Source organism: Opisthorchis viverrini, assembly GCF_000715545.1.
Source record: "Opisthorchis viverrini unplaced genomic scaffold opera_v5_1, whole genome shotgun sequence".
Classification (NCBI taxonomy): Eukaryota; Metazoa; Platyhelminthes; class Trematoda; order Opisthorchiida; family Opisthorchiidae; genus Opisthorchis; species Opisthorchis viverrini.
This window is the reverse complement of record NW_008751657.1, coordinates 6,866,288-6,887,068: the sequence shown is the minus strand read 5'-3', so window position 1 is coordinate 6,887,068 and position 20,781 is coordinate 6,866,288. Positions and strand designations below refer to the sequence as shown.

Genomic DNA, 20,781 nt, shown 5'->3' with positions numbered 1-20,781 from the left:
ATAAGATCTTCGGATTTCGGAGCCGAGTTAGGTAACCGGTGCGACCCGTGCCACTGTTTGAGACCACAAACTTGAACGAAAGGTACACATTCTCGGTCCACGAAGAGTCCCATTTGGTTGTGATTCAGTTCAGTATCGCGTAGTATACTATGGTAACTAAGTGTATTCGAGAAACAAATAGCATCTCCTCCTTTTCCCCAGGAAGTTTGAACAGATCACCTGAGAATAATTCAGGAATGTCCTATAAGTGTACTTCAATCCAAAACATCATCAACAATAAATGTACGGTAAACAAGGAGAATAAAAGAGCAAGAAAAAACAGTCAACACAACATGAACCACAAAAAAAACGAAAGGAACCGGACGAGGGAGGGCGTAAAAGCACAGAATGAGACCCTATTCAGTAAGGATCAAACTTATCAAAGTTGTCCAGCCGGCAAACGGATGACCGCGTTGACCTCGGCCAGTACTATCATCAAATTGCTCCCATAGGAAGCCAGTTCGCTCAAGTTCACCTAGAACAGTCCGAGCAAGGTTCTGTGCTAGCTGACCAGACAACCGACTGGCTTCCGCCGCAATGTCGGCTGGGGTTTTTGGATTGGTCGCATAGTATCGGAGGGCACGCACAGCCAAATAGTTCATATTTATCCAGATCGCACCACGCCAATAAGGTGGGTCCTGTGGTGTATTTGGTTTGCGATAGAACGCGGTAGACGCAGCCAACGATCGGATTCCGAAATCAGTCCATAGATCACGGTTGGACAAATCGGCCATGAGACGAGGCAACCGAGGGGACGTAGGTGGAATGATTCGCAGTAATAAAGGGAACAAATTCAGGTAACCGTACGAAGAGGTGACCAACTGTAGCGCTGGAGGTTTGTCGATAACACGGACTGGCTTCCGCTGTGGAAAAGTAAACCAGAGAAATACATACCAATATTTCGACACATTACCAACACAAGCAATGCTGACAAGCCCCTGAAGGATGTTCAGCCGAGGCTCTCTAAGATAAGGAAGACAATATAGCTTTGATTGTCACCGAAGAAATTGTAGAAAGAAATCGTAGAGGATGAAATGGTCACCTGTGGTGATAAATGGGGGAGACGACTGGATGAATTGTAACACAGTGAACTAGAATGTGGGTCCTGTTTCCCAGAGTGTGAACCGTTCTGCGTCTAAACTAGCCCGCTAGTATCAGTGCGGTTTTTCCAAAAGTAGATGCATTGGCTCAAGAAGGACTGCATGAAGTAATGTGGTATCCAGATATGTCACTTCAGGCTCTTCGAAAACTAGTAGCTGACTCTTGACCACTGTCATCTGCCACAGGTATGGAAGTGATGAGGAAAGACGGTTGCAGAATGCACAATTTTGCTTGAGGGACCAACAGTGCCATGATGTTAGGAGCAGCGCGGCCTTCTTTCCCGGGGCGTATCTATCCATTAGGAGAAAGCATGCCATAAACAACCCTAGGCACACGGAAACAACGGACACTTGAAAAGTTGGCTCACACAAAATCCACTGGAACAAAACGACAGTCTTGCAGGGATTCAGTCAAAGGAATTCTCTTACGAGACACTTTCAGCCGCATAAATCTGAAGAAATACCTGCGCTTCTTATCACACGTTATTATTACTGATTTCACCTTCCTATCGAAGAACGATGCCTCATAGTTTCGATTGGACATGGCTTCATCATGATCGGAGGCAAAAAACACTTTTCAACATTAACGACCCTTTTGGCGGACGCTTAGTACAACCCGAGGATCCCACCGCTGCAGGGGTGCATTGCCGAGAGTGCACGTTGCACAACACAGAAGACATGCACGCTTTATAGCCCAAAATTCCTCGCAATACTAAAAGCTGCAAAAAGGACTGTCATTGGGCGGCACGCTCTGATAAAGCGCGATGTTTTGTTCGACCAGGTTTAGAAAATTCAAAAGAGCTAATCCATGAATACACAACGAAGCTGAGAGAGGGCTTTGGCAGTTTACACAATCCATCCACTGTGTGATCGTTACTTGTGAACATCAATTGTGGGACTATGGGGCATCAGCTGAAGTCCACAGATATGACCGACTCACTTTGGTTGATTCAACGATCCTTGGGATGCTCATCCCCGTGTTTCGTTTGCCTTTTAGTGATTAGTTTGCTCTTGATGAGCCGGTTGGAAGGCTGAGCAATAAAACCTTGCCCTAGATGTTGTATGTTTCTCCCCCATTGGTCAACCTATGCGACACTAACATATAATGTCACGTGCCTATTGGGAAGCAAGCATTACAATCTATCACGCAGTAGACTGATGACAAAACGGTCAGTGTAGAGTAGGCAGGCTTACGACTAGAAATAAGGTGAAAAACTTATTTACCAATGAACTAACAACCTACCGGCTCCAGAGGGGGAGTTTGATGTAGTTGTGCAGGTGTTTCAGGAACTTCTAGACGAACAGCATCAGTATGCAAGCCATAGTCTGCATACCGTCCAACAACTTCGGACCAATGTAACTCATCCAAATTGGCCATGTTGGATAGCAGATCGGCCCACCGCCCGTAGTGTGTAGCCAAAGTTCGGGCTTCTTCAAGCCGTTGTAGCCTACTAGCACCTGACTCGGTTTGCAAGTACTGTCCCACCAGAGAAGCAAGCCGGGATACTGTGCGCGCAAACACAGTCATCCAACAGCGAAGGTCCAGGTGGCGCTCTGAGTCTGTTGGATGTGAGGCACGGGGGAAGTCGTCGAATCCTAGAAGCAAGAAGAAGGAACAATCAGAAGCTAGAGAGAGAGAGAGAGACAATAGCGACATGGTCTGAAAATAGACAGAAATCTCCTCAACGGAGAATCGAAGCAACCAACATAGATTGCCACGCGTTCGTTCTCTTCACATACAAGCATTCCAAACGTCGCATACACCCTTTAAGGGTGACCTCGATCGAAGAGGCACGCAGATTTCTCTCTGGAGGTAATTATTCTCCCAAAACTAAAAAAAGACACTTCCTCATTCGCGAATAGTTGGTTGACTTCAGAAAGGAAAATACTGTGAGGGGGCATCGACAAAATTTAATTGACGGATTACTTATTTAAAGCAGACTGTTATAAGCACAGCCGATATGCCATTCTTATACATCAGTTAATCCCTTGTGACTGGATTGAAATTAGCCGAGAATTCGGTCTTCGATAGGCAGAGAACATCAGTTGTCTAGTTGCAACAACGATAATAAAGCTGACGGATAAGATGAAAGAACAGACTGCGAAATCCTGGACAGGTGTTTCGAACGATTACAATTGCTGTTACTGTATCGAATTGTCACGCCTGATGGTTTTTTTCCGAGTTTGTCGAAATGAAAAGAACTGTCATTCTGTAACGGCCAAGATGAAGACTTGAGGATCGCTATACAGCCTAGCGTGTTACGATGGCTCGCATCAGTCACGGGGGCATCCGCCTCACATGAGGTTATAGTCATATACCCTATCGTCAAAAAGCCTGTTTGAAACAGCCAGATACGAATAGAATGCGATTAACCTGGTGTCAGACATGTGCGTCACCGTTTTTACCGGAATAACTCTCACTAAAAACATCCTGATCGAAGAGACAATCTGAAATCCCCGAAAGTATTACTGAGGGGAGTACAACAGTAGTTTGAGGGTGGTTGATAGAGAATACAAAATAACTACATGCAACTCACAGGCGAAGCCTAAGTGGGAGCCAATCGATGAAAGAAGCTAAACTATGGGAAACTATGGTATTCATCTGGAAACTCAGAGAAAAACAGAGAAATTCGCCGGGCAGGAAGCTGTTAATTCAGAAAAGAGTATGTTATCAAGGCAGTGACCAATCCAAAACTGAAAAAAGACACTTCCTCATTCGCGAATAGTTGGTTGACTTCAGAAAGGAAAATACTGTGAGGGGGCATCGACAAAATTTAATTGACGGATTACTTATTTAAAGCAGACTGTTATAAGCACAGCCGATATGCCATTCTTATACGTCAGTTAATCCCTTGTGACTGGATTGAAATTAGCCGAGAATTCGGTCGTTTGTCGGGCGACACGTGAAACTGATAGATGGGGATGGTGGATGAGTAAACGAAACTTAATCCAAAGGAAGCATGACCGGAAACGTCGTTGGTCGAAGCTTCAACACAAAGGTGCAAGTTCAACAAACTACAAACATTATTGCAGATTGACGCCATCGTTCACAGAGCGAAGAATAAACGGGGGAATGGCAGGCGTACCCGAGCTGAGAGTCAGAGGATTTAATTGATGAATTGCTTTTGGATCACGCCCACGCCATCGGTAGCTCAACGGAACGGGCCCGGCCTGAGTGCGATTGAACCACTGATACCATTTGTGCAGTCGGGGCAAAACCAGGGTAGACCAATGTCGGAAACGTGCGGCTTCGTCAGCCGTAAACCTCGGAATGCTTTCAATGAGTGCCTGCAAAAAAGAGAGAAACATGGTGGCGAGGATACTCTTAGGTAAGAGCAATGCTTGGAGCATTTACTCGAGTTCCACCAATGGAGGGATTCATGGTGGAACCTAATACAGACGATTGTGAAGCTACATTTACGAGTGGTTTTACCGTTCAGAGGAAATAGTTGGGTATGAGTAATGGTTCGTTGAAAGAATGGCGCAATTAGACGACGGAAAACGCTATGCTATCCTGTCTATCATAACTTTATATAACCAGTCAATAGAACGACAACCCAAAAAAGCCGAAACCGCACCTCAGGCATTGGGGCATGGACGGTTAAGATGGCTACCGAGTGTTACAGCAACACCCGGTTTTGAAGGAGACGAATACCACTCTCATTAAAGTCGTGACAAGCACGACATTTCAAGCGCGATTATGTATTGTCAAGTAGCCATTCGCCAAACGAACTACAGCAAACAGGCCAATAAAATAACATGGTCGGGGATTATACTAATACACGCCAAGGAAGAGCTTATCTTTGGAGTTCACAGCGGAAAACTGAGTTTCGACCGATCCGAAGCTTTCACCACAAAGGGTGGAGGTTTTCCAAAAATGGACCTACAACTTTTGACTGGTCTTTGGGACCACGTTGATCCCATTCCTGTGTTCTTTGGAAACGCCCGAGCTCGGATTGTTTTGGCCAATAAACCAAGTGTGCAAATATCGGAATCACTAACTCGCAGTTCCCAAACCCGTCTATGTTCTCCCCATCGACCTCACGTCCTTCGTCGAAAACAGTTTATTGGAAACTTGAAAACCATCCATCAATGTACGCTGATATTGGCATCTAAATTAGTTGCACACTGTGTGAGGCTCAAGGCAAATACGTGTGCAAAAAGTGACCGGTTCACATTTCAGTTTGCTCACAAACCGGTCTCCGGTTTTCACACCCCTTTCCACTATTCCAGTATAGTCATGGTTCCAGGTATATGGAAAGTAACATGTTATTTATGCCACAATATTATTGGATATTGCTAGCATCAATCAGAAATGTGTTTGACTTGTGCTATCGAACACACGAGGAAGTCAATCAATAAGGTGAATAAACGACCACGTTTGACTGGAAGATCACAACACTTCGGTCAAATACGGAGCCTAGTGTAGTGAGCTACAACGAAGCTCCATTTGTGATAACCCGTTGAGCGAAATAGCCCAAGTTTCACGGTTTGAACAAATACGCACGGTTTCTGAAGAGAATAGTGTAAAAATGTCGAGAAGTGCAAGGGACGACGCTGAGAGTGCTCCATGTTCAAGGCAATTAATTTAATTAATTACTTTAACACAGTCAAGTGGTGGCATACGATAATCACTGCATTGTAATGGAGGCTATAACAGTCTAACCAGAGTGTCACCCGGTGTTAGAAAAAAGGCGCCCATGATTGATGGAACGCTATGAGTTCGACTAACTAACACGACCGTTCTTCACCCCGTCAACGCACCTCCACTAAACGAGATAGGCGATCGACATCAAATGAAGCGCAGAAGAAATGAGAAAGTTTTCGATAACCATAAAATGGCCATTCATGCATTGTCAGCTGTAATAACCGCGTACTCGTCGTACAGTGGTTGTAGCTGCCGCAGTTTCGTTCACCGATGATTTGGAGGNGTAGCTGCCGCAGATTCGTTCACTGGTGATTTGGGGGGGGGAGTAGCTACGCATTGCAGGCGGGAGCTGATAAATTGGCGCATAAACCCAGCACTGTCAGTGGGCTGTCAAGTGGGGTTGGGGTTGGAGAAGGAACTATGCATTGAAGGCAATAGCTTGGATGCATGAGCGCCATTGAGGGCGCGACTGGGCCATGTTTGACAATGTCTCTATCCCTAAAATGGTGAGCTAGGCTCTCTTGGTTGTTGGTCTGTTCACACAGCTTGCCAATGGAAATGCGAATTTTTCATCCCGAATCGGGGTGACATCGTCAGTGCTGAACTCTGCCTTTGCTTAATTTCGGAAATGGAGGTCTTTAACAGTGAGACTCGAGTCAGATATGGAAATCCCCACTGCATTTTTCTCCTTTTTAAATTGGCATCAGGGATAGGCTCTCTTGGTTGTTGGTCTGTTCACACAGCTTGCCAATGGAAATGCGAATTTTTCATCCCGAATCGGGGTGACATCGTCAGTGCTGAACTCTGCCTTTGCTTAATTTCGGAAATGGAGGTCTTTAACAGTGAGACTCGAGTCAGATATGGAAATCCCCACTGCATTTTTCTCCTTTTTAAATTGGTCATCAGGGATAGAAATCAGTCCCTGTTTTCATATGACGAGGTGAGACTTAGGTGAGAGGTCCTCACATCCTTTACTTGGCTAGACCTATGCAGAGACGGGGAATGTGGAATCTTGACAGAAAGACATGTCATCAGAAAACATCCGGCTGCTCTTGTTCTGTTTCAATCGATGCATTAAAGGTCGCATCATTCGTAGCGTCGGAAATTTCGTCTCGATCACGGTGACAAAGAAAAGTTAGGGGCATCAAGGTCCATTAACGTAGGCGGCAACAGCTGACAGTTCTCTTTCAGCAGGTATTGTTCCACGCGAGTAGCAGAAGCTGACGAAACCTCGGAGGTCCGCCTGTGCAGACTGAGGCGAATGGGTTGATTTAAGTGGTCTTGAAAGGAATGCCTTCTGAAGCAGCATCAGAGGGAAATGTTTACAATTTTGTGAACCAAAGGGAAGCCATTTATTCAAAAATAATAATGGCGCTAGACAGTATGTGGTTCGGTGTTGCCGCAACGCAAGCCCAAGTGCTACGACTGCCCGATGAAGCTTTTGCACACACCGTTAACGTGCCCGTGGGGTTTCCACTTGAAGCCTTTTACTGAACCATAGGCCTAACAGACCATTTTGTAGCCACGCTTCGCTCTTTCCGGCTGGAAACAGTAGCTGACACAGACTTTGGGAGCCAAGATGTATTTTTGGGCGACATATGTCTAACAGTGGGCAACAGGCAGGGTTTTACGCAAGCCCCCGCCTCAAGGGACGGAGGGCGAAGTAAGCAGGGTTTTTCGGGTTAACATCGTAGTCTTTCTTTTGACTGTTTGGTGCCAGTGTCACCAGTTCAATGAAGTTGTCGGATTTTTATTTGCGCTTGTTACTAAGGGAATAAAATTCAATTTCTTGAAACTAGCAGCTCAATGTGGACGGGTAAAATCTCCTATTCTCCATACAGCGGATGGTCAGTACTGTCAACAAGTGGATGTAAACACGTTCAAAATGATTGGTCATTAGACGAAGACAGGTTCCGCTGTACGGTGCTCCTTGGTACATCCCTATGAAGCGTGAAAATTTGACGTAAGACACAGACTAAGAGGAATCTTATTTGAATCTTGAAGTTCGAATCTCACTTCTGTCGGTCAAATAGTTGCGGTTGTACAGAGCTACACTATACACCCCACCTAACTTATCTCACTCTGGCATCACTGTTGTTGGATATCCTAATGTTTCACGGTAGTTAGAGTTACCGTGATGTAGGGGACCTGGGAACCTATCTACAGAGCTCATTTTTCAAACGCTGTAGTATTTTGTGAGTTGGGGCATTCCGTATACAGCAAAACTCATGGGCTGGGCTTTGCATGCCAAAGTGTCAGAATCACGAAGCCACAGTCTTAAGTAGTTCGGATGAACTATATGCTGGTTTCGGTCCGTCCTTGTCGTACCAGCTAACTACTAACCTTATTTCGCATGCGAATCTAATTTCTATGGTCCAGATTGAAGTCAGAAGAGCAGCAAATTATCGAATATACACTCATTTGCAAACTAATTTGGTTTTTCGAGAGACTCATCTGGAACCTAACTGAATCTCTCGTTTGTGATGTTCTCAGGCAACTGAATGTGCTGCACCGGTCCGCCTCATTCAGTTGCCTGAGAACATCACAAAGGAGATATTCAGCTGGATTCCAGATGAGTCTCTCGAAAAACCAACTTAGTTTTCAAATGAGTGTATATTCGCTAATTTCGTGCAATTTGGTTTCAAGTAGGACACAAGGTTGACGGAAACCCGGGGACTGCACCTACCTGATGGGTTCCAAAAAGGGCGAGACCGGTCATGTGCTGCCGACGGATTTTCAGAAACCTTATGAGCAGTACATTACAAAGATATACATGTATCGCGATAGCACCAAATTATGTTATGGAGGTTTATTATGTGTTGGACAGAATGAGTGGCCTGGTGTCAATTAAAGTTGGCCACTTATCCACAAACTGCATGCAACGCTAGGTGATGTACGCGATCAGACTAGCATGATGAAAGTGATCATCATCCTCGACAAAGTCAGTGAGTGCTAAACGACAAGGTCTGACTGGGTACTGAGATAAGTTTACGTAAAAACCCGCGAACAGCTTTACTTCTTCGGTTAACACCATCGCATTAGTGAAATCGTCCAGCTGTAGCACCCTTTCGGTGCCTAGCCCCCATGACAAACGAAAGAGGAACGAGGGCTGGGATGCTACCAGGTTGCCCAAGCCTAGACAGGGTTCAGATTATTGGATCAGTGAACGAATTACCTGGACTTTCCGGATGCATAGACCAAAAATTTGTGTGCAATTTTTTCGGAAACTCCTCGCCTTGGATATAGATAAAGCTCGCGGGAAGCATAAATAAATGCCCTTTTGTGTAAAGAACAGCTTAATCGACCGAACAAGACTGGGTTCTTCATAACGGTCAGAAGAGGCTTCCCTAGAAGTCCCATGAAGTCCACTTATAAAAAATGATCCTTTCGGAGGAATGTCATTTTACATTATGATGAAATTCCCACAGCAATTTTCAATTTTTTCCATCCAATTTCAGTTGAAAATAACTAATTTGCTGTCATACTCGTATGAATTTCCTCGATACGGATGAGTCGCTATAGCGGATAGGCAATTTTCATCACAGTGTTCAACATAATTAAAAACTGTCTCTTCAATAATACAGTAACTTGCGACGAAATGTCTGATTCCTTATCGTGGTGCTCCCCCGTGCATGTAATGGTAAACTGAAGAGCAGCTGACGAAATTAACGACTCAAACTACTCGGAGAAACAACATGAAAGTACAACTACCTTTCTTTTAAGCACAGAAGGGACTGTACCAACTTAAAAGTCTAGCGAATTTAACACAAGATGTCCACGACACGAGCGTTTTTGGGTATCAAAGCAAACGGCCCAAATCCAGACTGAGAGTATTTTGTGTCACATCATCTTAATTCGACGGACGCAATTCTACTGTGATGTTGTACTGCAGAGTACACAGGTATTCATTACGTTTTGTGAGATGCTGGAAAGTAGGATCAAGCAAAGGCACACACCAGTGTTCACACGATGATGATGAATAGCTGCACGAATATGGTAACAAAGCTATCAACTCGCATGGATAGTGAAACTTCCAATCAAGCAAACTAATAATAATGTAAAGTGTTTTCGAGATCCACGTTTATTTCGTAGACCTTCTAACCTGAATTTCTCGTCGTAACAAACGAGCAAAAATTATGGTTGTGAGACGAATAATTTGGGGTTAGCCAGGACCACATCCCGGGCAAACGAAGTTGAAAAACAAACTGAACCTCTGACGGGGCCGAGTAGTAGGGTTGAAGACGAGCTCGGTAGATGAATTCACCTGCTGAGTCTAACGACCAGAGGGGCTATATTCAAAGCTCCATAAAATGCACACTGCTCTGAAATTTACACTAGGACCACTGCGCTTCCAAAGGCCTAGTAGTTTCAGGGAGAGCAGGATCCAGAAATGCAGACGGAACTGTTTTGCTCGCTTCCTCTTCAAACTAACAGGGTTCGTGACCCAGGGGAAACAGAAAAACAAAAATACGGATGATGCTTAGTATAGCTCATTCCGTCGAATATGTAAAAAACACTTGCCCTTGTTTATGCTGACACTGAAAGTTTGACCAACTGAGGTGCACACAACATACTCACCTCGATGACCAAAACCAACGTCGGTGGATTAGCGACCGAATCATGCTGGACGACAAACTGTGCAGGCACGCGAGATCGTGCTTCGGGTCCCAGGATCTGCTCACGTGCAATCCACCCATCGCCATTCATCAGATCTAACCAATGGCCGACAGTTTCCATGGCTAATTCCGGATCCCAGCGTGCCAGAACAAGGCCATGGAAACCTTCGTCCCATAGAAATCCACGTGGGAACATCGAACGCGAAGGTGTAGCGGTAAATAACGGTGCGGACCAGCCTTCAACTGGTTCTGGGCCGGTGTGAGGTGATTGAATCAAAGAATGGCCATAAAAGTAGCCGATACCACCAAGGAGATTGCTAACCGCGACCTTAGAGAGGTTGGCCTAAAGAGTAAATGAGTGACAGAACAGGGAAAAGTGGATTTTAGAACGACAGGAACGCATAAAGCAAGGGAGAATAAGAGGTGTTGAAAAACATTACCGTCAGTTTATACTCTAATTGTGTGCCCTCACTGGGTGTTTTGTTCTGCAGTATGTGAAAACGGCCATACTCATTCTGTAAGCTGGGGCAGTAACTACCTATTTTGACCACTTCGGGTAGATGAATGTACAGTAGAGTAAAACAGTTCAGGTCAGCAGAATGAATACTATCGAAAAATAGCAGAAAGTGGATGAATAAGGAACTCGTTGTGCAAAGTGAAAGAGACCTATGTTTGAAAGAGCTACTTGAGTCTGTTTTCGAAAAAGTTTGGTGACAATCGGTAGATTTATTGCTGGGCAACGTTTCTCTTGAGTCCGGTTGTGCTCACACTGAAACACTTGAAACATTAATAACAGCAATAATAGTAATATACAGGTAGCGGTAAGCCAGTCAGGTGAACAGTTAATCAAAGTGAGAAACACAGTCTAAGAAGATTGGAGACAGGTGACCAACGGAGCCGAGAACCCGGTTCCCTGAGGTTGGTCGGTTGGCCAGAATAGAGACCACGAAAACGTTACGAAAGCCGGTAAAAGTTCGGTAAGAGAACGGCACCAGGCAAATTCTGTTAGGCGCTCACTCCTACGTGTGGAGTTACTCTGAAGCTGCCACCGATGATTAGGGTTGTCAACACTGCAGAATTCATGGTCAACAGACGTAACAGTATTAATTTTTGTATTTCAGGATTTAGGCGTTGTTTGATATAGTCATCATCAAATCCGGACAGAAATCTCTACTTGAGTTTTGCTTTCAAACCCTTAGACCCGTTAAGAACACGATTTTCTTCGTACACCCCCTCGCTGAGGAGCTCCAGGCCCAGAATATGAGTCAACAAATCCAATAAATAATTACAGTACAATAACCACAATTTTGTGAAGCATGCGATGTGTGTGGATGTGTTGTCCCGACCAAAAGTGATATTCTCAACTGAACTACGGGGAATAACTCCGAAACGACAGTTAGTCAGTGTCGTCAACGCACGAATATGAAGTGTGCTTTCCATCCAAATTTGTCAGACGACTCCTTTTCGCTTCGAGAGATTGCTCAGCTGTCACACCCTTTCGGTGCCTAGCTACCACACCACGAGGTTGGTCGACCAAGACAGGAGTAGTCGAGGTGTCATGGTTGGGTTCGACCCACAGGCCTTCCGGTCAGTGAGTTGGCACCTTAACCATTAGCCAACTCGAGCTCTCCTATAGGAACTGTCTTCTTTTACTTCCTCAGGCTATGCTAAGCTTAGTATGGTGGGATATCTGAAGCATCCAGGTTGAGCTTTTCATAACGAATGCACAGCTGTCTTGCCCAACGGATGTTCTGAATATCTCAGTCTCTCATTGCCAGAAATGTTTTGATTTTTGAAGGAGCCTCCTCACACCCCTCCCCTGGAAATTCGGTTATACACGAAGCGATCTTACCCTTGAGGAAGGATAATGAACCGTATGACCTATGGCAAAATATATCAGAAACCACATGTCCCCAGGTACGGTCGACAAGTTTGAACAACGCAAGGTTGGAACACAATACAGCGCGCCGACGGCTTCCAAACGCCCCAACTGATTCAAACTTTCATGTCCTCAAATCATTAGTACTCAAATCTGAGTTTACCTATTCTCGCGCTGTCTTTCGTTCCTCAGTTGGAATGCTCGCAATCATAGCCACAGTTGGCTATCATGGAATATTTGTGTCATTCACCACGCTATGTGTTTAGAGAGACAGGAACAACTATTTCTTTGTGGCTTTCCTCAAGGTCGTTAGCCTTTCTCCTCACATTCCCGTACCTTCGGAATTTTAGTTCGCCCATCATTATTGTACGATAATTAGGCCTTAGTATTTACAACTTGTGTCATTCACCACGCCATGTGCTTAGAGAGACAGGATGGTTTTTGGTGAGAATGCACAAATAGGAGGTACTAAGGCCTAATAATCGTACAATAATGATGGGCGAACTAAAATTCCGAAGGTATGGCAATGCGAGGAGAAAGGCTAACGACCTTGAGGAAAGCCACAAAGAACAAGTTGTTCTCAACTTGGAACAATGGTGAAATAAACACCTTGGAACACTACACCGCAGCTACAGGCCATTTGTGAAACTGATCAAGCATATTTTGGGAATCCCTACCCAACACAAACCAAACGCAAAACGACAGACAAACGTTTAGCTAGCAGCCTGTCTAGAGCTTCAAGCTATGTGTCTTGTACTCTAAAGTTTCCAACAATCTTCAGGCGAAATCAGGTGAGCCCTAACCAGGAAAGCACGAGGATCCGCTGAATGCCTTTTGAGTGGGGCCGTTTAAAGTTCATGCTTTCATAGCATGGTTAGTTACCCGCGAAGTTTTCGCCAGCGATGGGCTCGAACGAAGACAGTTTTAGTAGAAGCGATTGGGCGACCTCACCCGCTAAGCATTAGTTGCTGCTCCTTTTCTGTATATGGGGCCAGGGTACACCAGGAATACAAAAACTGGAGAGATGAGTGAGGTTTAGTTGCGAAATATTGGTAATCTGAAGTGGGAACTGTTGAAACCTATGGTGAAAGCCGATTCTCAAATGATAACCCTTTTAAGATGATTTTTGGGTCATATTATAAGATACAAGGGGCTTTTTGTCACAAGTCCATATCGATTTCGGATGACTACACTACTTGTCTTAAGAGAAAGTTGGAGACGAATAGAGATTCCGCTAAGGATGGTCTAAAAACGAAAGCAAAACATACGACAAGCCGCAAACTACGATACAAGTGATATTCTGGCAACCGACGAACTCAAGCAGATTGCTCTGGGGCAATGACTGAGACTTACGTCTAAAAGTAGAGATATTAAGTATGAGTTCAGTTGTGTTTATATCGCTGGATAAAACTAAGTGGAGCTGTTGAACAATTTATTTTTAAAAAATTTCTGAAGACCACACATTTTTTGCGAGATTTTTCTAGGTGCATTAGCTTCATATCCTATACAGTACTTCACCAGGGTAACCCACCTCCTTTTAGTAGCCTATTTTTGGGAGATCATTGTACTGGGCAAGTTTTTGAATGCACGCTTCCCGAATGCAGAAAACCGTTGAGGGATGAAAGGTAACTATGGATTCCGGATGGACAGTGAAAGTATTGGCTTTTGATCGGATGGCACTCGATATATTCTAGGCGAACGTTTCGTTACGATGCGACGAGACAGTGCTAGTGCACGGTGGCTCACTTAATCGCGCACTGACACTGTCTCCACGATTGGTGACGAAACACTTGCAAGCCAATTACCAAGCTCAGCGAAGAGATCAAGTATCACCTGTGTTCCCTCTCAGCTGCAACATCCTTTTGGTGTCTAGCTGCCATGCCACCCGAAGGAAGCATGAGGGCTGGAATACTGCCAGATTGCCCAAGCCTAGACGGGGCAAGTCGAGGGGCAGAAGTCGGGTCCGAAGCACGGACCTTCAGTAGGTTGGCGCCCTAACCACTGAGCCACCTCGTCCCCAGTACTACCTGATCAACAGCCAATTAACCAACCCGAGCTACGAATACATTAACGCATTGCTAAAAGTGAACTTAACGAGAATCGGGACTGTCCGCTATACTTCCAAGAGACGAAGAATCGGATGGCGCACAAAGAATTTATCTAAAGTATCAATACAGCCAGAAAGTATGCAGACAAGCCGTACACAGCAAACCGTCAGGTAACGCCTCTAAAAAGAACGTGTGCGATTCTCGAATACCTGAACTCGTAGAACATCTTCGAAACCAAAGACAGCATGAAAAATTAAGGGCTAGCGAGCATAGTTATTGCTGAGTTTTCTCCTCAGTGAATAGTGAACCAGCTGAATAGTGAGAAGTAATGCGTGTCAGTAATGGGGTCAATTTTTACCTGGTCCAAAAGTTTAGTAAATTTGAACTCACTAGTCAGAAGAAAACACCAAAAATCTGTGATTAGAGTGAGATACCGAAATCAAAGAGCCCTTTCTAAATGAAAGCTGGGATACAACCAGAATGTACGTAAAATACTTCGGAATTATTCAGGGCGGAGAGACGCCTGGACGAATAGACCAAAGCATTAACAAAAGTAAACGACTCGCCTGTCTCTCTGTAAACTTGGTTAAATCGACAGGGAAACGTTGAGCAAATCGTTTGTGGAAATCTGCTGAGAGTGATGCAAGCTGCTCAGTGAAACTTCGTCCGACGAGGAAACCACCAGAGCGACCGGATTGAGTAAACTCTATCTCGAGTACAGTATGTTCCGGATCAGCAGCCTCGAACGGATCAGTCATCACTGGCGGATCGACGGACACTTCGTGGAAAAACGCGTTTGGGAACACGTCCTCGTTCAACTTTTCCGGACGATGTATCAGAGTTAGCATATTTGTGTCCTTCCTGACTCCCAAGCCAGAATATAATGATTGCATTACAGCATCTTCACTTGGAATGTGGGTCATGTAAAAGCTGGTTTGGCGAGCGCGCTTTGTGGAGTGGAAGTGGATTTGATGCTCCCCCAGTTCAACTGTGGTGCCTGAAGAGACAAGCTAGATCTCTGTGAAACAAGAAACTGCCTTTCAACGCATCGAAAATGTCCCCACAGGGAGATATTGTGAGATAAAAAACATCGCTGTTTGGTGCGGTTGAAAGCAAGTATGATGCTTAAGTGTGTGTCGCGTTCAAATAGGCCACCTATCGTTATGTGGGTGTGGCGACGGGCAGCAGCACACACGGCTGTTGATCGTTCGCCAAGCTAGATCTCTGTGAAACAAGAAACTGCCTTTCAACGCATCGAAAATGTCCCCACAGGGAGATATTGTGAGATAAAAAACATCGCTGTTTGGTGCGGTTGAAAGCAAGTATGATGCTTAAGTGTGTGTCGCGTTCAAATAGGCCACCTATCGTTATGTGGGTGTGGCGACGGGCAGCAGCACACACGGCTGTTGATCTGTTCGCCAAGCTGGGCAACTGGCTTGCAGACGTTTCGTCCCCATGCAAGGAGATGTCGTCAGTGTGTGGTTGAGTGCGTCTGGAATGGTGAGTAAACGTTTTCAAGCCAGTTGCCAAGTTTGACGAACAGATCAACTGCCACCTGACCAAAACCAATTAACCCATCCAAACTATAAACAATTAAATCCTTTGTCAGTAGCGTGTTGGGCGACAGATCCCCACCAAAAACCCTATGGTTCGAATCCATAGTTGGAGACTTGATGGCATTTAGATGGACTCGAGCAACCGAAAATATGTCACAGGTCTTTCTAAGGACCACATGGCATTAATGCACAGAAAGAACTCTACAGTTGAACGATTGGATTCGGTTGGTGTAAGCTGGATCATCAGTGACTTCCTCTGACTTAATTTCAGTACAGAATGTTCAATCCCGATGAGCGACACTGACACAGCTGCTGTTCGAGCTGTAACGATAGTGGAGAATAACCTCTGAGTCATGCAGTTGTTGGAGACCTTCCACTTAAACCGAGGAAAAATCATGTTTTTTGGGCACAAATCGCGATAGACTAGAGGTAAGCAGAAGTAGACTTACATACGAAACAAACACATCATTCTACAGAAACAAGAAAAGAAGAAACACCTACCCTTGATTGTTCGGACAGCATCACCATCCGCCAGAGGGACGAAATAGTAGTTTTTCTTCTTCTCCGTGTAATACAAATAGACAATGATAGATAGTGGTGGTGGCGTAGAATGCGTCTGCGTGAAAATTGGGAGACAATACAGTTAGGAAATGACTCTAAACGGAAAGCGAAGTTAATGGAAATGGATTTGTTGGCTATCTGAATCAATTAATGGGGATGAAAATTAGTAGATGAGAACAAACACGGTGTTATTGAGCAGACTTGAGTGTTAAGCTTTGGTAATAGAATCAACGAGTGTTATCCTTAAGTACTAACCTTCGTAATTCTCATATTTGACACCAGGACTAATGTGAAAAACGGCCAACGACTCCCAGTGAAACGTGCATTTAATTTGTTACCAACATAAGCACGGGGACTTTACTACCGCTTTCTAAGGCGCTAAAACGGGAAGAAATAGAATGGGAAAGAACCACTTCCCAGCCTTTAACAGGCATTCAGGAGCACCTAACATTTATCTCTCCCCCAATCAAAACAAACTGATACGATTTAAAGACCACAATGTCATTGATAGTCATTGGTGGCTAGACCTTGTAGTGTCTGTGCATGTGGGGTCACGCGGATCCATCGGACAGCATTTAGACTAATTGTACTCTTCGTATTTTCCTGTCAAGTCAAGAGTGCAGATGCCTTGAAAACATTATATTTCCCCTCAACCTCAATGAGGTGAAAAGGCCTCGGAAAACATTAAAAAAACGTTCTCAGCAGGACTTATTCTAGTAGCGAGCCACGCAGGAACGAGCGGAAAACTAGGACTTCCTGAATTTCTAACGGAAAATAGCGCTGTGCAGAACAATACCGAATAGCAAATTGGACCTTGAGTGAAGAAAAAATGATGAGATACTTGCTACTCCAGGTACAGGTAATAATAAAGGTTCATTGAAGAGTCTCATGCAGTTGTTCCGTGTTTTGGGTCATGTGCGTGGATGCACACGTACTGCTGTCATGTTCCTACTGATACTAGATCTCAGTGGCCATTAGTACTATTCCAGACATGTGGCCAGTTAAGCAGAGAAGCCTCAGCTGAAATTGTCTGTTTGCATGGACTGGTAGCTCGCAGCCTGATACACATTGATTCAGAAGTTTTCAGGCTACTCGTGCATACATATTTAGACGAGTGGTGATGGGCCCTATTCATAACCTTTAAGGTTATATTCGTACTTAGCCCTTGACCTGTGTCGATCAAGCGGGTAAGAATGAGACTTCCAAATGAATATATGCTGTTACCAGGCCAGTGCTTTGGACAACAATCGGAGAGGTAAGTGGTAATCTGACAGGTAGTACGATCCACGTATTGCAGACGCACCTGGAGGAGTAAACAATCACGGATGACGTTAACACCGGTAACTTGTCCTTATTATTCAGAAGTATTGGACGGCTTTCGAAAAAAAAAGACTTCAAATGAGCAATGTGAAGTATATCCTTGAGAATGGTAGTCCTCCAGAAGAATGACTGCTGTTGAAGGCTCAGAGGCTTTGGTCGCAAGCAACTGGTCGTCATCACAGGGTCCGAATGCCATAGCAATCCTCGTAAAACCTTAAATTTTGCGACCAAAGCGGAATGCACACCAAATCGGCTTTGCTACCATACATTTGTAGCAGGTGGTCTCTGTGGGTGGATGACACAATGTACCCTGATATTTTCCAGCAAATTTCACAACCGTAGTTCATATAGCTTTGGATCCGTTTTTTTATTGATTAGACGATCAGATGAGTAAGCAACGGCGAAGCAGGTGCATGGACTGTGAAAAATATCAACAGGCGGCTTGGTTATGGATCACATGTGTCCGATCATCCATTGAGAAGAGTGCTGTTCGATGTTTTATTCGACATGGAGCAAACCAAGAGACGGACGACGTGCGGGAGATTAGGAAAAGCTCAGGTTCGGTTATCGTGGTAGGCATCCAGGACCGGATAGTCGTAATTCTCTTAGTGCTTGGCAAGAAACGCCGAAGAGTGTAACCCTGAAATGACGTCGATAATGTCTATGCTGCCTGCTTTCGTCCAACTCTTCCACTGGATTATGCCCCTTTCACTTAGCTTCTGCTCCTTTTTGGTCAAGATCTTCAGCTGTGAACGCGAAACAATGAAAATACTATTGTATAACCGAGCCTAGATGACATCCAATTCTAGTGGAAAGAACTGTGAACACCGCCCGGCTATCTGAGTATTAGGTCTACTAAAAGCTGGATTTATATATCGGTATAGAATTGGCGGAACTGATATCAAATATGACAAAATACCTGATTCCTGGCAGCCGCGGATATGCGAATAGTCCAGTCTCCACCAGTGGCGCCAGTGTTTTGTTTGACGAATGAAACAGTAATGATATGGTCGAGGTCAACTATTTGTTGTGTGCCAAAGCGACGACCGTCGTGTTCCAGCCAGTTATAACTAGAAAGATTTGAGGAACGTTTGAAATGCAAGTACGTTTTTGGACATTTGCGTGGAAAACATGGTGAGGGATTTTGGAGCCAAGATACTCTGGTAACTTTCAGTCCAATGATTGGTTCAGTCTACACTAACAGCGGTATCATAGCAGCCTAGAGCGGTAGGATAATGCATTACATAGACCGGAGTTCGTACGTCAGTCTTGTATGGATGATACCACTTATAGCCAGGCTAAGGGATTGAATGCGGAGTGTTTAAGTTGGTATATATTCAAGTTGGCCTATTCCAATGCATGTGAGGTGAACAGACTTAGCAAACTCAAAGCGTGGCCTTTAACTGATGAATATCTCTAGGACGTGATGAAGGGTATACGTCAGTCACAATGCCAACTACCTGGAGATGACTTCCTCTGGAAACGAAAGGAAAGCCATTGAACTACGACTGCTAGCGAGGTCATTTATGGACACAAGTACGGTGAGAACAGAAACAAACTGGAAGAGTGAAGGGCTGTATCGCACACATCCTCAAGTGTCAGTCTTAGTGAAGAAATGACGAATTTACTAATCAAGGATAACGAAATATGGCCAAAAACACTGAACGACCACGATCACTCATCTGCCATAAACGCAAACTGAACGTCCGGATGATCACTAAACAGTGTCCCGGTCATGAGGTACTTCGGGGCTCATAGCCGACTGTGGATAGACAAGAACAAGGTACCCGACCTGGGAATAAAGAAAACTACCATACTGTAGTTTGCACTCAGACCGCCCATGGTGAACAATAGCTTCGTAATTCATTTTCAGTATTCGTATTCACATCACTTTGCGCTATATACATTACACACTAATATGGTTAAAAATTGAAAACACTTACCTTAAAACACCGTCATTTGGATCGCACAAATGCCGGAAGCGTGGACTCCTGTAGTCCTGGATGGTCCAGATAAGCCCAACCATTAGCGGTCTCGGGCTACGATGCTTCATGCCAAAATACAAACCTGGTCGGTAGCTGCCCCAAAACAGCTCTTGTGAGCTTGAATCATCGGAAACTATTTTGGGTGAATCCAAGGGAGTCTTAACCAGGTAGGCACGGTGCCATTTTGTGTATTGCTGAAACGCTATACTGACGATGGCTGCCATCAGGCAAGCCACGATCGTACCCAGAAACATTCGTTTTTGTAACTTCCCACTAAATGGAAGATCCCCAAGGAAGTGTTTCTCTCCATGGGAACGTCCCTTGGATTTGGTCAACCGTATCCTGTCAACGCTGGAGTGGGATGTATGGTCATGGTCACGCTTTTGCTGACGGGATTCAGTTGGTGTAGATGGTTCCTCCGGTCGATGACCAGATTTTCGCTTCTTCGGACGAACTTCAATGACTTTTCCTTTTGGCATTCTGAAATGAAATGGGACAAGACGAGATACTGAGAGTGCACACACAGGACTGCCCATACCTGACTGAAACTGCAGGGTCGTTCTGAATAGATTTCTAACGCAAAAACAATACAATTTCAATGAGTTACAATACATGGACTATAGGTCATCATCATCATTGTCAGCTGTAATAACCGCGTACCCGTCATGCAGTGGTTGTAGCTGCCACAGTTTCATTTACCGATGACTGGAGAAGTGGGGTAGATAGCGGTGCAGAAGCTGATAAATTGGTGCATACGGCACTGTATGTGGACTATCGATTGGGGGGGTTGGAAAGAGAGCTATGCATTGAAGGCAACAGCTTGGATGCACGAGCGCCATTGAGGGCACGACTGGGCCACGTCTGACAAAGTCTCTAACCATTGATGTGACCCGTCTCGGCGTCCCCATCCAGAAAGACGGCAATGACCAGCGCAGCTGAGCTTGCTGGTAATGGCTTTCATACTTCGCTGCCAAGTGATTGTTTGACCGCCTCTGGCTCTCTTCCACCCTTCACGTGGTTGTGCTAACA

General features: G+C 44.9%; 2 protein-coding genes across 2 annotated transcripts in view; one reads left to right on the top strand and one right to left on the bottom strand.

The window, feature by feature from the left end:
- Nucleotides 1-241: 241 nt before the first annotated feature.
- T265_00111 (hypothetical protein) overlaps nt 242-20,781 on the bottom strand; it is a gene marked incomplete at both ends in the record, with an annotated part of 26,658 nt that continues 6,118 nt past the window's right edge. The window contains 8 exons of the mRNA XM_009163768.1: nt 242-902; nt 2,383-2,735; nt 4,226-4,427; nt 10,366-10,746; nt 14,897-15,327; nt 16,388-16,502; nt 18,687-18,837; nt 19,711-20,232. Of these exons, the coding sequence (XP_009162032.1) occupies nt 396-902; nt 2,383-2,735; nt 4,226-4,427; nt 10,366-10,746; nt 14,897-15,327; nt 16,388-16,502; nt 18,687-18,837; nt 19,711-20,231 (2,661 nt within the window). The remainder of the gene's footprint in view (nt 903-2,382; nt 2,736-4,225; nt 4,428-10,365; nt 10,747-14,896; nt 15,328-16,387; nt 16,503-18,686; nt 18,838-19,710; nt 20,233-20,781) is intronic.
- T265_00112 (hypothetical protein) lies at nt 15,700-20,779 on the top strand (the record flags this gene model as incomplete). Its single annotated transcript, XM_009163769.1, has 2 exons — nt 15,700-15,800; nt 20,665-20,779. 2 exons carry the CDS (start codon nt 15,700-15,702, stop codon nt 20,777-20,779), a joined length of 216 nt encoding a protein of 71 aa, XP_009162033.1.